The sequence below is a fragment of the Protopterus annectens genome, chromosome 6.part0, assembly GCF_019279795.1.
Source record: "Protopterus annectens isolate FY-2018-M chromosome 6.part0, PAN1.0, whole genome shotgun sequence".
NCBI lineage: Eukaryota > Metazoa > Chordata > Ceratodontiformes > Protopteridae > Protopterus > Protopterus annectens.
Genome location: NC_056737.1, coordinates 56,444,080 through 56,469,168, shown reverse-complemented (window position 1 = coordinate 56,469,168; position 25,089 = coordinate 56,444,080). Strand labels below are relative to the sequence as shown.

The following is a 25,089-nucleotide window of genomic DNA, read 5'->3' as shown; positions in this document are numbered from 1 at the left end:
ACCAGAAGCACACTTCTGTTTGGAAATCGTCTCGCTCTTACACCTGATATACGTGAGCCAGCAATGTCCGTTGTCTCCTTCCTCTCCCCACCAGCCCCTGTAATTTGGTGTCTATCTTAAATCAGTGAATGCTTAAAAAATCAAATGCTGATTTATCAACCCCATATAAGCGAAAGTTTACAATCCCGAAAACTCAGAACAGTGATTTTTTTTTCCCAAGGAAAAAAAATCGCTGTTCCACAAAAAATAAAAAAATAATAAAAACTTCAAAACATTACATAAAGTGGGGGGCTTCGACCCCCACATCCCCCTCTGTGGAAGGGCTATGCCCCCCACACCCCCCTACTTAAATATACCAACTCCGAGATAGCACTACAGTGATGAAAATGGCAAAGTAATGGAGGTGGCCAAGCAATTTCTTTCCCAGGAGAAAGAAATTGCTTACATGCCATTTCGCTATTTTGCTGTTTTGTGCTTTCAAGTTCAATCAAGGCGCATTTGAAGGATTACGTCTTTGATTATATAATAGGAACCTGTAATTTGTATGCTATTTCAGCCTAAATTAGTGCTCCCATAATCAGGGCTTCATCAGTCTGTACTACAGAGTCACCCGGCTCTTTTGCTTTTATGCATATGTCTTAATAAATACACAATGGGGAAAATAAATTTGTCAGTAATATTCTTAGTTTAGGTCTCAAGCACAGAAATAATGGCCTCACTCATTGTAAATAATGTATACCTGCATAATACATCTCTTTTCAACTCATTGTACAATCTAACAATCATGTGCCATGTGTTACTTCATAACCATGCATGCCTTTTACTCATGTGTTCTGCATTAGCCTGCTTACACTGAAATTATCAATATGACTTGCGTTTGTCACTGTGCATATTCAAGAATGTATAAATGTTTTTCAAGCCTGTGTATTACATTATGCTTGTATAATCTGTACCTGTCTTAAGTTTGGCAGATGGAATTAAGATATGATAGTTGTTGAAGAGGGTCAAAACTGTAAGCTGTTATCCCTGTAGTACAAGGTTTGATTCCTGTCACATGTCTTTTGCGTATTCAAATTAGAAACTGAGGTATAGTATGGGGTCAAGTCGTTTATTGTACATAAACACATCAGGAGCTGTAACTGAAACATATACTTTGAACATCATATGTTTACTGATTCACTCATTACTTCTAACACACTCACGTGTGCATCTCCATTCAAACTAGCACTCACTCTGAATGACTCTAGAAAATGGCACTGATCTTGCACATGTCCAGTAACTTCTATGCACGTGCTATCTAGCTACAGTGGTTGACTAGGATCATGGTACAGACTGATCTACATACTCCCTCTTTAATTTGGAGTGTGTAGACATTTTACAAGCTAGATATCACATCAATATTTCAACAGCAAATTTAAACTGAAGTCCAAGTTGCTGTGTATTTCGGATTTGGTCTGGAAATTCTACCTAATCTGGTCACATAAAAACTTTGACTGGGTTTAGTAACAGGGACAGTCTCTGGGGATTCCTTCACAATTGGAACTTTGGGGATTGGATCAGGATTATTTGGAGAAAGTACACTGTCCTCTAGATTAGAACAAGTGTAGAGTAACTCTGAGAAAGTCATTGGCACAGGCAATCTGCTGTGTGACTGGTTCTGAGACTGGTAATATATGTCTTTGATTCCTTCTGAAATCCATTTCTTCAGATTGTATGATGTAAGATCTCAGTTCTTCACAGATATTCTTCACAATTCCCACTCAGTCATATGATTTAGATGTTTGCATTCTCACGACTTCTCCTTGTCTTTATGGTCTAAGAGGTTTACTAGTCATAGAAATACAACTTTTGTGACTGACTTTTTGTGAAAGTAGAGTCTTGATTGCTCTGTTGTTTGCATTTGGTACTAACAATTGTTTACTAATTGGTAAAGTTGTTCTAGTCTGTCTGGACATTAATTTCTGAACAGGTGAACCAAGTAAGTTGTCTTGAGGAACGTTTCTGAGATTGAGTAAGTTAAAGAAAACATGGGTATCATCTCTGATTTCTCCAACAAAAGATTTGCACTCTGAACTGCACGTTCAGCTAACCCATTGGACTGTGGATTCTCAGCACTACTAGTAATATGAACAAAGTCCCAAGACTTAGCAAATTTCTTAAACTGCTGACTTGTAAACTGTACACCATTATCAGAAATGACTTTGTGCGGACTACCATGGACAGAAAAATGTCTCTTCAATTTTATAATTACAGTGCAGGACATCAAGTTAGGAAGTCGACCAATTTCAAACCAATTTGAATAAGAGTCTACTAACACTAAGTAATGCTGACCATTCCACTCAAAAATATCAGCAACCATAGTAATTCAGGAATCAGTTTAGCTGAAGTGGTTCTTTTTGTTGGTACGGTTTGGTGCTGTTGCAAATTGAACATGATAGAGTTTCCTTCTCTATATCTTTGGACATAGAAGGCCAAAATACTATGCCTCTTGCCCTTTATTTTGGTTGAATCAGTACCCTGGTGACCACAATGCAAACTTTTCAAATATTCCTGTTGTAAGCCTTTAGGAATTACCACTTTAGCACCTTTCATGATGATTCCATCCTCCATCATGAGCTTGTCTCGGTATGGAAAATACTGCCGTATGTTTAGTGGTAAACTGGCTTGCTGTGTTGTCTGATAACATTTGTCGGCTTCTGGAGAATTAGGTGTGAAGCTGTGTGATTTCTGAGTTCATCAAGCTTTAATGACGAAAAATTTCCGATTCCCATGACTTCAAAGTCAGCTTTCTCATTTCCATGCTGTTCTTTATTTGTCTTGGTGCTGATGGCAAAGCAAGGTATACCTTTTGTATAGACAATATTGAAATCGTACTTTTGCAATTTTAACATCATGCATTGCAAGCATGCTGAACTGGTACATATTGGATTTTTTTAAATTGTCACTAGAGGTTGGTGATCAGTCTCTATTTGGATAAGTCTGCCATAAATATAATCAATGAACTTCAAACAGGCAAGCACTACTGCCAAAAGTTCTTTCTCTATTTGTACATAATGCATCTCTGTTTGTATTAAAGTTCTGGATGCGTAGGCTACTGGTATGCCTTCCTGAAGACATGCTGCTCCAAGCCAAAATTTGAAGCATCACAAGAAAGAGTTATAGGTTGGTGAACATCATAATATCTCAATGTGGGTGAACTAGCAATTTTCCGCTTCAGAATATGAAATGCTCTTTGGTGTTGTTCCAACCAGGACTAGTTTACATTTTTATATGTCAACTCACGTAGTGGAGCAGAAAGCTCACTCAGCTCTGGGATGAACCTTCCTAAATAGTTGACCATACCAAGAAAACATTGCAAAGATGTGACATTGTCTGGAACTGGTATCTCAAGAATGGCAGCTTGCTTAGATGGATCTCGTTGTAAGCCAGAACTGGTAAATAAATGTCCCACATAAGCAATTTCTTTCAGCTTGAATTTACATTTCTGAGGATTCAGTTTAAGATTTACTTCATGTGCACAGTCTAGAACTTTCCTGAGATTTCTATCATGTTCGTCTTCACCATTACTCCAACAATAATGTCGTCTACTATAATAGCACATGGATAATCACAAAAGATTTGTTCCATCGCACGTTGAAAGATTTCACTGGCAGAATTTATTCCAAATGGCATTCTCAAAAATCTATATCGAATATCATCTGAACTTTTCTTATGAGTTACAAACATGGAGGATACCCATTCCGTTAGTTCTTTTACTGGAGTAAGGACAGCTAAATGCAACATTTTGTCTAGTTCTGCTTTTACTTTACTCTGCATTGGTACTGGAATCTTTTGTGCTGGTCTGACAACTGGACTTACTTCATGGTTTAACTTTGTGGAATATGTGACTGGAAGTTTACCAAGCTCGTCTTTGACAATATCAGCATATTCACTAAAAATATTCTGTGTAAAACTATCGTTGCTATTCATACTTATATGATGAACCTCTTTATTCAATGAAATCAGTCCTATTCTCAGACTATCTTTGAGGCCTAACAGTCACTTCTCATTTCTTTTGACTATGTAAAATGCAAGTTATGGCTGTTTCCAGCAGAATGGCATGAAAGAACTACTGTGCCATTAACCTGAATCTCTTCACCACCATAAGCAACTAGTTTTGCACACTTTGCTGAATCAAGTTTCTCATCAGTTTTTACTCTGCATTATTCTTGGCTTGAATGACAGGTTCAGGTTAATTGTCAAGTTGTAAGTACTTGGTTACTAACTATATGCTTCATTATTATTTTGTGTTTTTATTTGAGTAAGCAGTATGCAGTGATAACATTTCATTATAGTGCAAAATTTTAATTTTACTTTCACGATTGCACTGCATTGTTCTCATTAGTTAAGTGTTTAGGAAATACGTACTATAATAAACCTCAATACTGCATGCAAATTGTCTGTATTGTTGATATTTCGCCAAAAAGTGATTACATTTTTTAAGTGTTAATTCACAGTTAAAGCCCATTAAACACAAGTGCTTGTTTTCAGGAGTGGCTTAATAGGTCTGACCTCTTCAGGCATGTGAAGGCTGTAAGAGTGAAATCAGAGTCTGAATTATTTATTCTGCTGTCAGCTTGTTCTCTTATCCCCTATCCTATACTACTGGGAATCAATAAATCATTTGCAAATTAAATCAGTATGTCTGAAAACAAATGTTTACTTTTCATGTTAGACATGATTATTTTTCCTGTGTACAATCAGAATGTTTTTCTTTCATGGTAATCATATAACATTCTTTTTAAAATCTACACTAAATTATAAATAAAGATACATCAGTGTCAAGTCATCTAAAATATCAAATACAAAAAGTTAAACAAAATAAAAGAAGTTTATATCATACAAAATTTGTGTAGTCACCCAGGTCATCCAGAGAGATAACAGAAATAGTATTGAATGTTTTGAAAGAAGTGAAAGATACATTATTTTCTTTACTTATCTGTTTCACAAGTAAACTAGCTATCAGTGTTAGTCAATCCTAATGCAGAATTAAAATATATATATATTCTGCTTAACAATCAATATTTATGGAATACATTAATGTATGCAGAGGGTCTGGGCAGTAGGCTCACATGAACAAATTGATTCAATAATTTCTGAAGTAACTAAATGGCACGGGCCAACTTTTATGTGCTGCTATGGGATGTCATCATGCAGTTAAACAGATGGGAGAAATTCTGGAAAACAGGAAGGTCCTGGAACATTTGACAGAATAACAGAGGCAGGCAGAAGGGGCAGGCAGTGAGAGTGAGTGTATGTGTTTCACTGTACAAGCAGAGCAAGGTCTGACCAGTTACCTGAAGGAAGACTATGCAAACGTTTGTAATAACAAGAAGTCTTTGAAGAGAAATGCCACAGAGTCAAGGTAAGTAGTGCAATTGCAAGCATATTGTTAGAAACAAAATAATATCATTTAGTACTTATGGGAATATCATATTCTAGTAATGATGAAGGTGAAAACAGGTAATATAAATATACTGACAAATGTAACTTTTATCACTGGCTTTTTATTTTTGCTCAGTTTACTAAATCTAGAAAATCAGATCTGTTGAACTTTTTACATTTTAATAATGAGCTAATACATGTAAATACATGTATAATGTATGCATTTTCTATCCAAAAGCAAATAGAAATATGTGAAAGCATTACAAAGTGCAGAAGTGCTTGTTGTTATTTTGATCTTTTCAAATTCTACATCCATGCCTGTCAGTACTTCATATATATTAGTACTAATTTGTATTATCAGTCTGATTTCATGCATTCTTGCCTATCCTTTTGAATATCCTTATGTTTTTGTATTTTTTCAAATTGTGGTACTACAGTTAATCAAAATGAATCAACCAGGTATAGATATCATCTGCTTTCAAATATGTTACTGTTTCTAGTGCTTTTGGTTTCATTTTGATGTCATTCTTTCTTTCCCATATACTTTATTCCTTCCTTCATCCTTAACTAGTTTTCCAGCTTCCATTTCCTTTTATTCCTATTTTCTAATTTTTTGCAATGCAGTTTAGCAGTGATTTGGCACTCTAGAGCAGATGATTACAGCAATGAGTGTAAACGTGTGTTTGAGTCTCACACTCTGCATTTGCTTTGTGACTCCCTACAAACCAATTAAACAGATGGCATTTCTTATTTGCTTCAAAAAATACATTTGTGCTAAGTATGTTAACAAATAAGTCAAAAATACATTTAAGCGTTTTGGAATGGCACAAACCATTTTCTATAATATGTTATTCTGTTTGGTATCTGGGAATGCACTCATAATGTGGCAAGTGGAGGAGAATGATTTGCAGGGTTATTTAATAGGTGCAAATGTGGAAATTAGTTAACTTCATTATTCTGTTTTACACTGACTACCCCAAACATTTTACCCCTGAAAAATGAGCAATATTCTACATTTGTCAAACATTTCTTGTGTTACCAGATTTTAAGTAATGACCCAGAAGCTGCCTTTCTCTTCTGCCACTTGTTCATTGATTTTAGAATGTGTTTTATTTGCCTCTTTACTCAGTGGCTTTGAAATGCAGGGCACTGCTCTGCTGTACCTAGTCTGGTCATGTTTCACTCTGAATAACTGAGATGTTGTTGCCATACATACTAGAAGCAGAAGATGCCCACAGATAATGTGTGTGTGTTCCTATATCACTGTATTGTGCAAAATTAGTGATCAAATCATTCTTGGAGAAAGAAAAAAAAAACATTCCAGAGCTCCAGAAAGTGCAGTGGGAGTCAGCCACAAAAGATAAATGTACACATTGTTGCACAATAACCTCATGATATAGGCTCTCAGTGTTACGCAGTAAACCTAGGTTACAGAGTTTTCAATGTTATTGTGAAATAGCCTCATGCTAAAAATTTAATAATTCTGAGAAGTAACCCCTGAGTAGCTGTCCCTTTGTATATTGTGCAATAATCCCAAGGTGATTCTCCTGCCTTTTGCTTTTTAAAAGAATAAACAGTTAATTGTCAAAAGAAACTACAAATTCCATTAACATTTTTTAAAGTATGTGAACTACTAGAACACATGTTTTAAACTGGGGATATTCTGGTGAATAAGAGGGCTGATAGGAAATACTACAAGTGGTCTGCTCACAGACCACAGTCTTGCTGCCAGGATCCTAAGTATCTTGCAGCTTGCATAGGCTACTTTTCATGCTAATGCTAAGTATGTGATCAGCTAAGGTGGAGTAGCCATACTGAAAGAGTGGAGCTGTCAGCGGCTGCTAAAACACATATTCAAGTTCAACTAAGGTAAGTGTGGCAGTAGTGGGAAGAGAAATTTAGGCAGTGACCAGGAGTGAAATTTAAGTTTAGGGAATGGGAGGGGAATTGAGGTTTAGGGAGCAGGAGGGGACTTTAGAGTTAGGAAACTATTAGAGAACTTAGGTTTAAGGAATGGGAGGAAAGTTTATAGTTAGGGTGCGGGAGGAGAGTTTAGGGTTAGGGAGCAGGAAAAGAGTTTAGGGTTAGGGAGTGGGAGGAGAGTTTATGGTTAGGGAGTAGGAAGAGACGCTATGGCTAGGGAGTGGGAAAAGAGTTTAGGGTTAGGGAGTGGGAGGAGAGTTTAGGGTTAGGGAGTGGGAGGACAGTTCAGTATTAGGAAGTCATCAGGACATTCAGGTTTAGGAAACAGGAGGGGAGTTTAGAGTTAGGGAGTAATCATGAATAGGTTTAGGGACTGAGAGATTATTTTAGGATTAGGGAATGAGGATTCACCTATGGGTTAAGGGTCAAGTGGCAGCTATAGAGTTAAAGTTAGGGTTCTGGAGAGCTATGTAGTCTACAAAGAAAAGGCTGTGGGACAGATATGCTGTTCATCAGGATCAGGCAAGTGTTAGGTAGGGTACTTACTGTTTACAACAAGTGACAATGATCATGCCAACCTTGAGCTAAAGAAATCTGAGCACTTTTAGTAAACCCCGGAGAGGTCTACTACAAGTGGTCAAGCTACTCACAGGCCACAGTTTTGCAGCTGGAAATTCAAGTGTTTTGAAACTCACATGAGCTGTGTGTCAATCTTGAACTCAAGTATGTGTTTGGTCAATGTGTGGCAGCCATGCAGAGAGAGTGGTGTTGCTGACTGCAGCAAGAAGTTAGGTCTATGTTTACACAGCGAATACAGATTACAGTGAATGGCTTATAACTTGAACATGAAAGAGTGAAATTTTAAAGTACCGAAAACTCTTAATATCATAAAATAATTCAGTGAATAGCCATAGCTGGCCAACAACCAGGAAGTATCGCAATGCATAAGGTAAGCAAAGGAAGCCTTTTTTAAAAATTTTAAATTTGCCCTATTCCCTACTGTAGTGCGATCTCAGACTTGGTTTTTTATATATATATATATATATATATATATATATATATATATATATATATATCTATAGTTGAGGGTGGGCCCACCTTTGTTGATTACATTTGCAATGTTGGCCAACTATGGCCATTCGATGAATTATTTTATGATGTTAAGAGCTTTCAGTACTTTATAGTTTTGCTCTTTCATGTTCAATTATAAGCCTTTCACTGTAATCCTTATTCAATGAGCGAACATAGACCCCAAGAACACATATTCAAGTTTGAGTAATGTAACTGCAGCAGTCACAGGGAGAGAGTGGCAAAGGGTTGGGTGTTTAGAATAGGTTTTAGCAGTGACTGGGAGGGAAATTTACATTTAGGAAGTTGGAGTGGAATTTATAATTAAGTATTAAGAGGGATGTTTAGCGTTATGGGGTAAACTAAGAGTTTATGTTTTGAATGTTATTGTGGAATTAAGGTTTAGAGAGTGGTGAGAGGTCTAACGGTTAGTGAGCAATCAGGGACTTTAGGTTTAGGTACTAAGAGAGAGTTTTAGAGTTAGAGCTAGGGAGCAATGATTTAGGTTAAGGTTAATGGCTGGGTGCAAGTTTTAGGGTTAAATTTAGGCTTCTGGGACAGCTGTGTAATTCAATAAGATTCAGTTATTGAGAGTTGGGCAAATTCTGTTTAGAGCAAGTGACAACAAGCAATATCACTGTTTCATAGATTCATAGGTGTTTACTAGGCTAATGACCACAAGGGCCTTTTTAAGCCTAGCCATGCATCCCAAATCTCTGATAAGTTATGGTATCCTTAATAAGTGTAAGCAGGGGGTTGTGTGATGAAACATTTACAAGTTGCCTGTGCCCATTAGAGACATAGGTGCCAAGCCAGAGATGAATTTAATTTCCTGTTCCCCATCCAGTTGTCCAAGTTATACTTGAATTGGGTTAGGGAGGAACTCTGCATCACATGGACATGGAGCTTATTTCAGAGACAAGGTAGTCCCCGGGATACATACCTTTCACTCCAGCAGGTTCTATTTATATCACAAGCAAGGTTTAAGTCTTTAGACTGTGTAATTCTGGTGCTGTTTGTTTTGCTGATATGTAGGATGTCCATCAGAGTAGGGTATGACAATGCACTGTATGCCAGGCATAGGTCACCCCTCAACAGCCTGTAGGAGACAGAATACAGGGATAGGGCCTTGAGGTGGTCTGCATAGGATAGTTTACTTACACACTGTATTCTTTTTGCGAGGAACCTCTGTGGACATTCCATTTGTTGGATATGCCTGGTTAGGTACACACCATCAGGGGCATTGTACAAATGATAGGTCTAATGAATGCTAAAAACAGTGGAACAATGACTTCCTTGGACCTAGATGCCATAACTTTGTTTATAAGTTGCACAATTAATGACCTCCTCACTACTGTAGACACATGATGGTCAAAGGCTAGATAACTGTCTATGTGTGTCCCCAAGTATCTGACTACTGGGTCAACTCTATAGGGTGTGTTGTCGATATAATAGTAATCAGGGGTGGATGACTTCCAGAGGATACCATTATGCATTTCTTGGGATTTTAGTCTATGGCTCTGACACCAGTTATTTGCCTGGGTCAGCCCTTCCTGGAGAACATTTGTGTCAGTGTGGGATTTAATGACAGCTCCTAATTTGCAATCATCTGCAAATTTAGTCAGCCAGAGACCACTGGCAATAGCCTTGACTTTCGAGAAGTAAATGGCAAAAGAGGTGGTCCAAGGACTGATCCCTGAGGGACTGCACTTGTGACTAGCCTCTTTGTAGAGGCGGACTCCCCAATTTTAGCATTCTTTGTCCTGTCTTTGAGCCAGTTGGCTATCCACTGCATGACATACGGGTTTGTACCTAACCTCCTGAGTTTGTCAACAATGCCCAAGTGGGGTATTGTGTCAAATGCCTTGACCAAGTCAAGGTAGGCAGTGTGAACCATTTGCCCTCATCCATTGCTTTGCTGACCTTCTCAAAGAACTCCACCAGGTTGAGTAGGCTTCATCTGATCGTGATGAAGCTAAACTGGGTTGGGTCCAATATCTGGTGGTTTACTATATCATTATTGATCATTTCCATAATAATTCTTTCCATGGCTTTGCATATAAGACTTATGGGTCTGCAGTTTCTAGGGTCTGTAGATGGCCCAGTTTTGTGCAGAGGGATTAATGTTGCTATTCTCCAGTCATGAGGCACAAAGCCTGTTTGGAGGCTACAGATAAACAGCAATTCCAGAGGGTCTAATAGGTCATGTTCATGCTATTTAGAAGGCATCCTGGGATATTGCCTGGGTCCACTGATGCAGTGTTCTTGGCCTTTGAGACAGCATTAAGGACCTGTTCCCTGGTGATAGCAGGAGGAGTTATATTTGATGGTATTTCCTAAGGGAAGGTTGAGGGGGAGAGAGGGGTAAAGTTGGAGCTGAATTTGTCAGCCAGTAGGTTTGCTATATCTTCTGGCTCAGTATAGGTGGTTCCATTTACAATGATCTCTGCACACAACTGTGCATTGCCTTTGAGGTTGCAGACATAGCTAAAGGATGCTTTGCAGTTGTCCTTGAGCTGGGATGCCAAATTTACATCAAATTTGGCTTTGGTGGACTTTATTTGTCCTCTGAGTTGTTTGTTTAGTTTGATGAGAGTGTTTTTATCCTGCTGGGTGCTGCACCTCCTAATTTTTGCCAAGATTTTCTTCCTTCTGTTATACAGCCTATTGATTTTGTGATTCCACTATGGTGGCTTGTTTTTGAGGTAATTCTGTATTTCTTCCTGGTGGGTACAGCTGCCTTTATGCAGCTATTATCATGCTTGTATAGGATTTCTGTGAACAGTTCTGCATAGGCAGCAGTGTTCTCGGGGTTTATGGGGGTTTCAAATTTTGCCAAGTTATTACTTAATAGCAGAAAGGTAGCCTTAGAGTAGTTCTTCAATAATCCAGGGTTAGCTGGGGGTCCAGGATTTATTTTTACTTCAAAGGAGACCATTTTGTGATCTGACCTTACCAGAGAAGACATTACACTAGGGGGTGTGGAGCATTCTCCCATATTCATGAGAATGAAATCCAGTATGGTTGTATCCCTGGTTGGTGTACTGACAATCTGTTCCAGGTAGTTTGTGTTTACAAAATCCAGGAATCTCTGCACCTGTACTTTTGAAGTTGTATAGGATCCCAGTTAATAGTGGGGTAATTAAAGTTGCCCATGAATATGGTATTGGGTTGAATGGAGTTTAAATACATGGTATGGGTTTTCTGAGTCATAGAGGGGGACTCATATCTTGCAAGGAAGTGGTATTGGATTTTGCCTATGGTAATTTGAACATGGAGTAACAACTGCATTGTCCTGTTTGACCAGCCTTGAAATATATTTATTTTGATGAAAATTGCGACACCTCCATCTTTAGTCCCTCTCTGTGTAGTAACTGTCTAAATGTGTGGAAGGCATTATAACCTTGCACTGTTGGTGTGCTCTCTGCTGCTTTAAACCATGTCTCAGTGACCACACAGACATCATTATTCTCTAGGGTGAGGAGAGCTTCTAAGGAGTGGAGTTTTTTTGTTCAGACTCATAGCACTGAACAGTAATACCTTTAAAATGTTTTGATTTTGATTTGCTATGTCAGAAGTACTTTTAGTTTGGCATTGCCTAAAAAAGGCACTATTGGGGAAAACAATGTTTTAGCTAGTATTCGAAAGTCTAGAGAGGAGAGGTGCAGACCACCCTTGGCAAAGCAGAGTGGTCTGTTGACCATCTCCTTCCATGCTGAAAAGTATTGCACCCCCTTAGAATGACACCATAAATTAAGTCAGTTATTAAAGTCATTCATCTTTTGCTCGTATTGTGGCATCATCCTTGGAGAAGGTAAAATGCAGCTTCATGCTAGGCTCATACCAGCCTGAGACATATATTCCGAGAGCTCCATGATTCCTCTCTTCATTTGGTCTATGGAGGTACATCTCAAGTCATTTACAGCCACATGGACTATGACTGAGTCATACTGGTACTTGTGGTGCAATGACCTGGGCATGTGCATAATGTGGCAGATCCTAGCCCGTGATAAGCAACTGACCATGACTTTCTCCTTGCCCATCCTGGTGAGAAGGACATCAGTGTGTCTCATGATGAAGTCTCCAATAAGCAGAATGTTGGATTCTGTGGTGGCTTGCCTTATGGGCTTAAAAATAGAAGCTCCGTGAGATGTGACTGTATGTATTGATGTGGATGTCATTTTGAAACAGGGCATTTTGGGCTGCTGAGGGTATTTATTATGTATACTTCATCTAGGAGATCTTTAGAGTTTAGGAAGGTTACACTTAAGTGTCTCAGCATATGTTGGTCTATATGTCTGCTTTGAATTGTGTGTGATTGGTGCAGCATGTGTACTACTGACAACCGTATTGACATTAGGAGTGCTTTTATGTGAGACCTTTGTCTCCAGTGACATTCTATAAATAAATCTCTCACATACCATATCAGTTTGCTTGAGAATTAACTGGTTGTTAGTAAACATGATTGCCTCAGGATGCCCATATCCTCCAAGCTGGTAAAAGAGATAGTGGGAAAGTTTATATTCATGGCAACAAACCCTTTTTTATTGATTAGACAGTTGGACTGAGAATATAAAGCGAACAGTATCCAGTTTGCAGCTCTGGGCCAGTGCTTGTCACTGAAGACTAGTTGTCCTATGTGCAACTTGGTTTTGGTGAAATTTCAAACATGTTTTTACAGGAAAAAATGTCAGTCAAGGTGCCTGTGTCTATACAGAGCACTGCCAAACACTTGAGGGGAAACTAATAAATAGACCCTGAAAATTTAAGGATGAAGTATATAGATATTCTGAATTTAGAAACAAATCAAGTGGTAGTTACTGAAAACAAAGACTTAGCTTGTCAAGAATGATAAAAATGGGGGAGTTGCATGAACGGCTACTGCCTGGCTACTACTAGTGCTAGTCTCCTCACAACTTCACTCTGCTGGGATACAATGCTCCTTTGCACAATGCTCCTTTTCTTCTTCTTTCACCAGAAGCAAAACATTAGCACAAATCCCAAGATGGGAAGCTGGCCACAGCCTGTTTTCTGATCCACAGTCTATTCCCAGATAACGCAAGGGTCTGTAGGCTTGTTGTGGCCTTTGTCTGGTAGATGCCTTGAATAGCAACCAGACCAATCTGGAACGCCAAGCACAGACACTCACTGCCAACCCAGAAACAGTCAGAAATCAATGCACTCTGCTCCTTCTCTCACTAGGAGCAGAATATAAACACAAATTGCAAGCTCTCACCTCTGAAGCAGTTATTAGGCTTTCTGGTAATCAGCAGTCTCCAGGAAATAACGTCCCTGAGATCTTTCTATCACCAGCAGAAAACAGATGCACTAATCCCAAGATGACTATTGAGAGGCAGAATGTGGGCTCTCTAATAATTGGTGGTCTTGCAATAGATGTTGCAGATTTTAAATATAGATGGAAACAGATGGTTAGTATTCTAAGCACTGCATTGTCCACTAAGCAGTTAGATACAAAAGAGGGGGTAACTTAAACTAAATGTTAGCTGTCTAAGTAGAGAGCCAATAATTTTAAAAGAGAAGGATAGATTGAAAAGGGGTAGGCACTTTGTATTCGGTTTCTATGGAATACAATGAGATGGCCAATAAATTTAAATAGTTGAAGGGGAGTGATTTCACAAAATGATAATTTTGTGCTTATAACAGCCAATGAAAGGGGAGAGGGAAGAAGATATATGGTCAAATTAACTTAAGGGGCAGGCAACTAGAAAGATAGTTGAATTCAAGAACACAACAGCACCAGGGTGAAAGGGTGTGAAAAATGTCTGTGTGACTCACAAGAGACATGGCTGTGGTCTCTTTCCTAGTTTTAATATGCAGTTAAAGCAGAATACAAGTAAAACACAATGTAAAGAAAACAAATCACAACATGCAAAATAGAAGAAGGCAATAAAGTAATACAAAATACAAGAAAGCAAAGGCAGACTAACTTTCCCCTCACAGCATGTCATAGCAGAGTCTGGGTGAACTTTTCCAGTAAAGATCTTAAACATTTTACTTTGCCCCTTAAATAGAAGGTTTAGCTCCCAGCTCCACCCTCAGTTCACAAATAATTAATGTTAATTGACCTGTTATGTCTTCTGTGTGACTCACTAATTGACCTGTTCTAATTTGTATGTGACTCACAAGAGACACAGCTGTGGTTGCTTTCCTAGTTTTAATATGCAATTAAAAGCAGAATAAAAGTAAAACACAGTGTAAAGAAAACAAATCACAACATACCAAATAGAAGAAGTCAATAAAGTAATACAAAATACAAGAAAGCAAAAACAAAGTAACCTTTCCCTCATAGCAAGTTGAAGCAGAGTCTGGGCGAGCTTTGTCAGTAAAGCTCTGATTTTTTTTTATTTTGCCCTTTAAAATAGAAGGTTTAGTTCCCAGCTCCACCCTCAGTTCAGAGATAATTTACTTTAATTGACCTGTTCTGTCTTCTGTGTGACTCCTTAATTGACCTGTTCTAATTTCTGTGTGACTCACAAGAGATACAGCTGTGGTCTATTTCCTACTTTTAATATGCAATTTAAAGCAGAATACAAGTAAAGCAACATACAAAATAGAAGTAGGCAATAAAGTAATACAAAATACAAGAAAGAAAAAGCAAACTAACCTTTCCCTTACAGAAAGTTGTAGTAGTCAACCACAACCTAATTTCAGGCAAGCTCTTTCAGTAGATCTATGGGGTCTACCTCACATCACCTAAAACCCATTTGACTGACTTTCATTTCACTGAGACCAAATCACCTAATTTCAAAATACTGAAAACTAATTTGACTGAATCTCATTTCACCGAAAGCTTAACATGCTAAATTTCAAAACACTAAATGTTAAACCATAAACAAACATATGCACAACACTAATAACTACCTCTTTCCAGACCTTAAAAACTACTTTCTAACCCTCTTAACACAAACCGGACAATATAAAACCAAACTAAGTGAAGGGGTATGCCCCCACACACCCCAATGTGGGGGCTGTGCCCCCCACCCCCCTAAGTATATATACTAACTCTAGGATTGCTCTACAGTGGGGAAAAGGGCATATACCTTTTACTTGCCTTACAGTACTCTACACACTGCCACTACTGCTAGGAACACACAAAACATCTGGCATATTACTTTAGATACGTCCCATAAAAATGTAATGAGACATACCCACATTTAAAAACACTACAACACCACTTTTTACATGACTATCGGTATTCTGATGGTCAGCACTGTAAGTTACAGAAATCCTTTTTATCACAAACAAGTCACAGGTGACTTGAAATCCACATCATGTGTATGGTTTACAATTCAGTGAAATGAGATTCAGTCAAATGAGTTTTTAGTATTTTGAAAATTAGGTGATTTAGTCTCGGTGAAATGAAAGTCAGTCAAATGAGTTTTAGGTGATGTAAAGTAGACCAGATCTATGATAGGGTTGACTACAAGTTGTTGAGTCCCAGCTACTTGTAACCACAGTCTTGCAGCCAGAAGTGAAAGCATATTGCAGCGTGTATGAAACACAGCCCATAATCAGACTCAGATGTATGTCTGGGTCATACCTCTCAACTGTCCAGATTTCCCAGAATGCCCAGATTTTTGTTACAAAATTTCAGTCTGTTTTTTTTTTTTTTTTGGCAAATCAGTGAGTTGATCTGAAAAATTAAATTAGTAAATAATGTCATACATTTTGAATTTCAGAATCCATATCCTTTAGAAAAGGCATTTTAATACATATCCTGATATTCTAGCAACTTTCTAAATTTATAAGAGCAATATTTAAGATCTGTTCCTATTTTTGGGCCTTTGTACCCCCATTATGTCATGCTTTGTCCAGATTTCTTGGGATAAGAATTTCAGAGGTATGGTCTGGGCAAAGCACAGCAGCCATGTTGAGAGAGCGGAGCTGCTGCCTGCTGCTCAAACACATATTCAAGTTAAAGTAAAGTGACCACAACAGCTGTGGGAAGGGAGTGGGAAGGGGTGAAAGTTTAGATTAGGTTTAGGGAGTGATCAGGAAGGGAACTTAGATTTAGGGAGTTGTAGGTGAATTTAAGGTTAGAGAGTGAATCATGTATTTAAGTTTATAAAGCAACTGAGGTATGTAGGTTTAATGAGTGAGAGGTGAATTTAGGGAGTGATTGGGGAATTTTGGTTTAGAAAGCAGAAGGAAAGTTTAAGGATGGGGTAGAACTGCATTTAGACTTAGAGAGAAGGAGAGCAGCTTGGAAGCACATGCCAGTCAGGATTAAGGACTAAAAAGTGAGTTTTAGAGTTAGAGTTATGGGAGTGAGGATTCAGGTTAGAGTTACCAACCAGGTGGGAGTTTTGAGATTAGCATTAGGGTTCTGGGATGGGTTACATGGTTTACCAGGTTTGAGTTGAGGGAAGGCTATGTAATTCACTAAGATCAGGCTGCCAGGAGCTACGGCATCTGCTAGTTAAAGTAAGTGACAACAAGCACATCAGTCACAAGCTAAGCACTTGTCGTAGACCTAGACTGATAATGTATCTTTAAACAGTGCAATGTGCTTCAGTCCCATGTGCTCTGCCATACCCAGTAACTGTCTAAGCAATCTCCTAGTCAGAAATGAAGGGGCGCATGAATAGCACCTAATGTTCTAAGAACTCTTTGACTAGAAGTACCTGACAATATAATTGGAAATTGACAGTGTATACAACAGCAACATCGGTACAATAATATAAAAGTAAATCTGTCCACCACATATTTTACTTGTATCTATACAGTTTAATTATCAGTGCTTATATGAATGTACTTATCTACATGAAGACAAAATAACAGCACTACTTTTAATAAGAAAATATTAATATAATTTGGTTTATCTTGGCAGAAACATTACTTTATTTTCAGAAACACGCTGTATATCATTCCTTTCTATGAATTCTGGTTGTATTGAGTATGCAAAAAGTACACCTGCAGATTGATATGCACATAGAATTGCAAATGTTTGCTTTAATCAGTAACACTGGAACAAATAGTCAGCTACTGTTCCCCATACTGTGTGACAGAGGGAACTGGATGGGTACTTGAGGAGGAAGAGGAGGAAGTGAGGAAAAGAGAAATATAGGGTTAGGAGGGTGGCCTAATGGTTAAGGTGTTTGCCTTACAAACACAAGGTGCAGGGTTTGAGTCTCACAAGGGATAATTGGCTAGGCTTAAAATGGCTCGTAAGGACAGTTAGTCTAGTACTAATCTATGAACCTATGAACCTAAGATGTGTAAAGTGTGGATGGGCCAAAGTCTTGTCACTAAGGCTATAACAGGGAAGATGTAACATGGTGGTTACTAGTAATCTGCAGACACCCAAAATGCTGACTAGGATGATAGCACTTTTCTACTGGACAGAATTAAGAGACAGACAAGCTGTAGGAGATTAATGAAGTGAAACAATGCAAGTTGTGATGGCGAAGAATTAATGGAGTGAGGTCTTGGCCAGACGGTTTAATCAGCTGCTGACAAAGTGTATGTGTGCATGTTTAGTTGGGGGAGGACTTGCTTTCTGGCATCACAAACTCTGTGGAATGCAAAAGACATAGCTGAGACAACTATTTTTTATTTTATTTATTAGGGCTGGTCCAACTGGATATTGAGTCAATTTTCAGTTTAGGCCCGGGGAGAAAAGCTCCAAAAATACTTTCATTTATAAACAGAATTGCATACAGTAACATTTTAGTTAATGAGCATTTAAAGTGTCAAATTCTGTCAGGAGCAAAAGTTAGGACATTAACATACTAACAGTCAATTTACTTGTGGACTAAAAAAAAACAACTAGTGAGACAATCTTTCTGTGGTGTAACTCACTCTGGGTATGCAAGCAGTTTAAAAACTGGAAGGGGTAGAATAACACCTAAGAAAAATTTGGCTGATGGATCTGCCAGTATTCACTCAAAGGATAAAACATGCACATAGTCTCAATCAAATGATTTTATACAACATGAAAAGCTGTTATGTAAATGTTTATTTATTTATTTTTTGAACATGTATGAAGACATGAATTTTATATACTCTCATAGTCTCTTACTGTATATTACTATTGTTCTTTGCCATGTTAAGCTTGTATAATGTACTATTTTTATTTGTCATGTGGAACTTTCTTCTCCACGCCTCTGCTGGAAAGGGGTTCATAGAGTCATAGCTTCCTAGGATGTTACTAGGCTATTGACTCAAGGGTCTTTACAAGCCTAGTCGTTAAATCCCAATATAATACTAGATGAGAGATATTGTCTATGCCCAAGGTTTTTCTAACAAGGACTACCTGTGTCCAGGAGAGATGCTGGGGCAAACACCAGCAGAAATTTATGGTTTCCCATCCAGTCATTCAGGCTGCGCTTAAACAGGGTCATGTAGGTGCTCTGCTTGATATGGATTAGAAGCCTATTCCAGAGGAGTGGCCACCTCTGAGCGATGCATCTGTCTCTCCAGCAGGCCTTGTTTATGTCTCAGGCCAGATTGAGGCCTCTGAAACGGGTGACTTTATCCCATTTGACTTACAGATGAGCAGCATTTCCATTAGATTTGGGTCAGAGATAGCCCTGTAAACCAGACATAAGTCACCTCTAAGTAAGTTGTCTATGCACTACTGAATACAGTGAAAGTGATTTCAGTCTGTCACTATAAGACATGTGCTGGAGACCCTGAAGTGTCTCAGTTAGAAATCACTGAGGTCTCTCAAGTTGCTGCAGGTGTCTTGTATGGTACATACCAAGGGGAGCATTGTATTCAATAATAGGCCTGATGAGCGACAAGTACAGGGGGGTTATAACCTCTTTTGCTCTTGAGGCCCAGTTGAACAATCACAGTTAGCAAATGCAAAATAAATAAATGAAATAACTTAAATTCTGAATTCTGTGCTTGGTGGTCTGTTAAGGTTAAGAGAATGAAAATTCTGTAAATACATAGTCATGCAGATGGATGAAAGTGGCATAACAGATTAAACAAATCAGTAATAGAAGGAAAATGAAAGGAGGACATCATTCTGATTTAGAGAAAAGCTAAGGAAGTAGTTGGAATGACAGTGCCTGAATATAAGAAGACAATAAGAAGTGGATGACCTTGGACAGAGACCTCCTATGAAGTGAAGACAATGTCATTGTGATGGTGAGAATAAAAAAGTCTGCCATAAAGATTAGAGTAGCAGATGGGACATGGAAGGGATCAGTGGTTTATTTGGCATGTTATCAAAAAGTGAAAGAGTTTTGACACTGTTCTTTAAGAAATAATGTAGAAAATGCAAGGATGTCCTGGAACACCATGAGGTTCTGAATGAATATTACACTCAACTCTTAATCAAGGTCAACCCTGATAAATTGCTGGCATAGGATAAAAGGATTGTGGGATAAAGTAAAGATTGTAGATTGATATCTCACAAGAAACTGCTGAAGAGAATAGATGGAGCTCTTGTACTTAATAAGCTAGTAAAATGGATCAAAACCTTCTTTTGGCTAGGGTGCAGATGGTGATGAAAAGGAATGGTATTATATCATCCAACAAGCCAGTGATTAACATATTGCCTCAAGGCTCAGTCCATAAAAACATAGCTGTTCTTTTATATTATTTTAACACTAGTTTCTGGATCAGAAACTGAGCCAGTGTATTTGTAAATGCCCTTAAAACACAGGCTGTCATCAGACAAGAATATCAGCTTACAGGAGGATCTAGAAAAGCTCTCAGACAGAGTGATGGCATTTGCAGGTTCATTACCAGGAAGTGTGAGGTGGTAAATTTGTGGATACATAGTGGGATTAACAGATTAACATCTGAAGGTGTCTTGGATGAGGTGACGGAGACATCATAATAATGCCTAATATTAATCACTGTACATTATATGGGAAGATTATGATAATAGTAAGCAGGATATCTAGGTGTATTCCAGTAGAAAAGAACATCATTCTTCTAATCTGAGGACACAGGTGTTGCCACACTTGAATGAGGTTGTACCATAAAATCAATATGACGTTAGGGAAAGAAATCCACAGAAAGTCCATGACAGGCCAAGAAAGATGGGATATCTGTACTTTGCACACAGGCCGGAGCTTGCTACTTAGGGTCTAGAAGGGAACAGTGGCAGTGTGATATGATCTGGACTTTTAAATTATTAGGGTGAAGTATTAGTGGGGGTCAAATTAAGAAAGTATGGGAAGCATGATTGGCTGTTGGAAGCATTATGATTTAGGAGAGTGCTGAGAAGGAATTATTTCATAGAGAGGTTTGTGTAATCAGACACTCCCTACTCAATGTGTCAGAGAACTGCAAAATGATAGAAGGTATAACTGGTATTCAGTGTATTGAGGTAGGGGGAAAATCAAATGCAAAGGATTTACCAGCGACCACATATGGACAATGGAAAGCACATTATATATTTACATATGATATGGGAAAAATGGTACTGGTAAATGTTATGTGTTTCATTGCAGATGCTGAAACTGTTATAGAATGCATGCTCTTTTTTTCCATATCATGTATGAAGTACCTTAAAATCACTGAATCACCTGAAAATCATTTGCCGATCACTAAAGCCAGTAACTCTGCTGGTGAAGCACTATTCTCTTGCACCATAGCCAAATTATGGAACTCCCTCCCACCCACAATTACCTCCATACCATCATGTACCCACTTCAAAACTTTACTAAAAGCACACCTAAAAACATGCTGGCTATGCCCTTGCAACTCCCACTCTAATATCACCCACCCCATCCAACCACTACCTTTCTTTCCACTCCACTAACTACCTTGATTATAGCAAGCTCAGATGCTCATAAGCCAGTACTTATTATACAGCAGGAACTTCTTCTTGTAACATTTGTTAATGTCTGTTATGTACTTCACAGATAAAGATTCTAGTTGTCTACTGATGTACTATGTTCTTCATCTGTAAATATGTTGTAAGTAATTGCTATGTTAAATTGTTAATCGCTATGTAATCCAATGTAACTACTGTCTGTTTCTTTTAACTGTGAAGCTTTTCTCCCCGGGCATCCACTGAAAATGGACCTACGTCCAGGCGACACTCCCGGTCAACAGATGTAAATAAATAAATGATAAATAAATAAATAAAGTACAGCCAATAACTCTTCTCACGCAAACACGCAAGGTAAAACAGGTATCTGCTGGTGAATGTTTTGCAAATGCTTTTATGATTCCTCTTAAAATCATTGTAATGTGAATCAGATGAGTATTTGTCTATTAGAATGGAACTAGATGGAGGGTGTAGTCCTTCTTATGCAACAGTAAATTACCCAAGGAATGTTCATGTCAACAAAGATGGAAACCTGACTTTGGATCGGGTCCTAATGAGTTGTCATGCATCAGCCTGTAGGAAACATTTATCCACATGCAGAGAATGAATATTTTGTAACCGACATCACAAAGAGCTTTTTTAAATAATTATAAATATATTTACAAAAGACCACATAACTCAGTTGACAAAACATATTATAAGCTGTTCAAAGGGTTTTAAACTGGGGTGTATTTATTATATTCAAAGAATAACTGCAGGTAAAGCAACTGTTTCCTGATTTGAAATTATTGTGATGGTGGTGTGTTATGTGATGCATGTTATGTGTGTATGTGTGCGTGTGTGTGTGTGTGTGTGTGTGTGTGTGTGTGTGTGAACGTTTTGTGGGTATATAGTCAAATAATTTCTGCCATATTTTTCACTGCAGTTGTAACTTTGTGTGAAATGGTTAACTGCTTAAATATGTTACCATTCTACTTGGCAAATGTAGAAACTTGCACAGTAGAAATTAGAAGTTCATAAAATGATGTATTTCTTTTTCTTGTGCACCATTAAAATAATGCTACTGTCCGTTCTCAGTCTCTAGGTTACAAGGTCCAGTGATGCTTCAGCCTTGCATGCTTATGCTTTTCAACCATTACTTTGAATATCTTTTTTTTCTGCTGAGCTGTTGATTCTGTGCAAAGTAATGTCTTACAGATGTTTACAACCCTCTGAGTAAAGGAAGATAAATCTGTTTTAAAGCAGAATCATATGCTTTGTTTCCTACAGCCTTTTGACTTGTGTTTTGCATGCCATGCTGAACTTGAAATTAATGAGTAACATTTCTCATGTTAAACTGAAGAGAAAGTGACCACGATCCACTTTTATGCACTCTGAATCCAAGCTCTACATCTGTGTGTGACAGATCTGACACGTCATATGTTTCTTTCTCTCAAACCTCTCAACTGTCCAGATTTTCACAGAATGTCCAGATGTTTACCTTATATTTTTAGTCTATTTTTCATAAAATTGTGATTTTCTGCAAAATCACTGAAAATCATTGAGGACTGAAGTCAGAAAATAATGGCAGACAACTGAGTTTCAGACTTCATATTCTTCAGAAAATTCATGTTAATGTAAAACCTATTATTCTCTTAACTTTCTAAGTTTGTAAGACAAATATTTAAAAAGTGTCCCTATTTTTGGGCCTTTGTCCACCCATTATTTGTGGCTTTGTCCAAATTTCTTGCTCTTGAGAGGAATATTAACATGATAACATATACAATCATACTGGTAATATGTAGGCATGTGTCACAAGCTAGAAAGAGAAACTGAAGCAGCCATGTTAGTCTGGGTAGGATATGGTTTGGCACTGTGACATTAATGGATTGACAAATACCAGTGAGACCTAAATTCTGTAGATTATAATACCTGCTCTATGATATTATGTAGTACAATACTGTATATGCTATGTTTTCAGAAATACAGCCCAGAAAAAAATAATGCAATCATTGAGCAGTGTAGTATTTTGGGCGCTCTGCACTGTAGCATAATGCATACACTATTTAAGTCTTCCAAAGGGTGCTTAATTTTTATATAACAGAGATCATGCGTTTATGTCATACCTCACAGATTGTTATTATAGTGTAGACACTGTAAGAATGGAGAAATCTCTGTCTTACTAGAAATACCAGAAAATATAGGCAGGTATCTAGGATGGCAAGTATCAAAGCTTCAAGTACACTGTATACTTAGTAAGATATTAGCTCTTATCACAGTTAAGGATGTCCAAAATCCTCAAGTTTTGTCACACACCTTTCTGGATAATTGTTTGTACTTTGTCAAATATTTGAATTCTCATACAATACAGTAAAGAAGAGTTTTGACCATATTCAGTTATGTCAGGCAATGAGAATCAAATACACACAAACACACACACACACACACACACACACACACACACACACACACACACACAGGTAAGCCACACGCAAATACTCAGATGTATTGACATACACATTCACATACACTGTCTCTTGTCTCTCTCTTTCTCTCTCTCTCTCTCTCTCTCTCTCTCACACACACACACACACACACACACACACACACACACACACACACACACACACACACACACACACACCACAAGAGCACACAGGTTGAACATCCTGAGCAAAGTTGCTTTGCCCTGCTCACATTATCTCATTAATAGGTATGGCTACAATGCAGCCAGTAGCTTTTCTGCAGTCTTATTACTCTTCTCTGACCTTGCATAGTGTAGCCATCTATGAATTACAATACTCTGCATGCTCAGAGCTTGAAAACTGGTTTGTGAAGTGCATTAGCCTAATTTGCATAGGCTATGCCCAAAGACTGCGATATTTTCATGCATCATCTAAAAACTGTATAATGAACACTCCTCTCCTTTGAGAATCTTTTCTTAAGTTGTGGGTAATGACTGGCATTCATGCTCTAATTATGTACTACACGATTCTATGAAAGCAGCTTTGTATAGTACACAAAGACTTTCAAATTCACAATCCTCCTGTATACTATACAAAATTGTTTTCATAGAATTGTGTAGTATACAAGAGACTTATGAATACCAGACATTACTTAAGACTTAAAACAAAGATTCTCCAATGCCTAAAAAAAATCACAGGCATAAAGTCCAAAAGAACATCAGGCAATTCCTCATAGGTAATACACAAAGCTACAAAATGAATAAAAGAGTTCTTCCATTAACCACAAAGTTTGAAGTTTAGAAGTAAACAAACTTCAAAATACATCAAGTGACTTCTCGTAAAAATATGTATTTTCAGGTTTAAGTGCCTATGTACAATTGTCTCATGTACTCTGACAGCCTTTTAATCCTTAAAGAAACTAGTACAGTATGCAAGAGATGTACATGCCTAGTACAGTATGTGAGAGATGTACATGCATACTTTGGAGGCTAAAATCTTACTAAAAACCTTTTCAAGAAGACACGCTCAGCATTCTACACACATATTATTCACCACACACATAGATCTTCTTATGCTGAGGCACTTAAAAACACCTTCCCAAACCTCAAAGACCTCCTAAGCCATCCAATGGCAACACCTATCCTCAGCAGTCAGTAAAGCACATACATAAAACGACACCTAACACCACACATAAGCCTACATCCAATTATACCCAAAAAATAAAGCCCATAAGGCAAGCAAACACTTAACTAATACTCTTGTCATAGAGTATTCTATTGTGTGACACACAGATGCCCCTCTCCCCAGGCTGGACAAGGAGAAGATAATGGTTAGTTGTCTATATTGAAGCCAGGATCCATAATATCACACAAACACTCATGTCACTGCACCACATGTACCAATATGATTCAGTCATAGTACATGAAGGTGCAAATGACCTGAGATGTCCCATTGGACTATATGAAAAGTGAT

The 25,089-nt window shown here is 38.0% G+C and overlaps 1 protein-coding gene across 2 annotated transcripts in view; it reads left to right on the top strand.

Annotated features, from left to right (window-relative positions):
* Positions 1-5,216: 5,216 nt before the first annotated feature.
* The window catches only part of LOC122804157, a 668,452-nt gene continuing 648,579 nt past the window's right edge, over positions 5,217-25,089 (top strand). The window contains exon 1 of one of the 2 annotated variants that reach the window (XM_044073846.1): positions 5,217-5,404. In XM_044073846.1, the coding sequence (XP_043929781.1) occupies positions 5,295-5,404 (110 nt within the window). In that variant the 5' untranslated portion in view covers positions 5,217-5,294. The remainder of the gene's footprint in view (positions 5,405-25,089) is intronic. The other variant, XM_044073847.1, reaches the window with a different exon arrangement.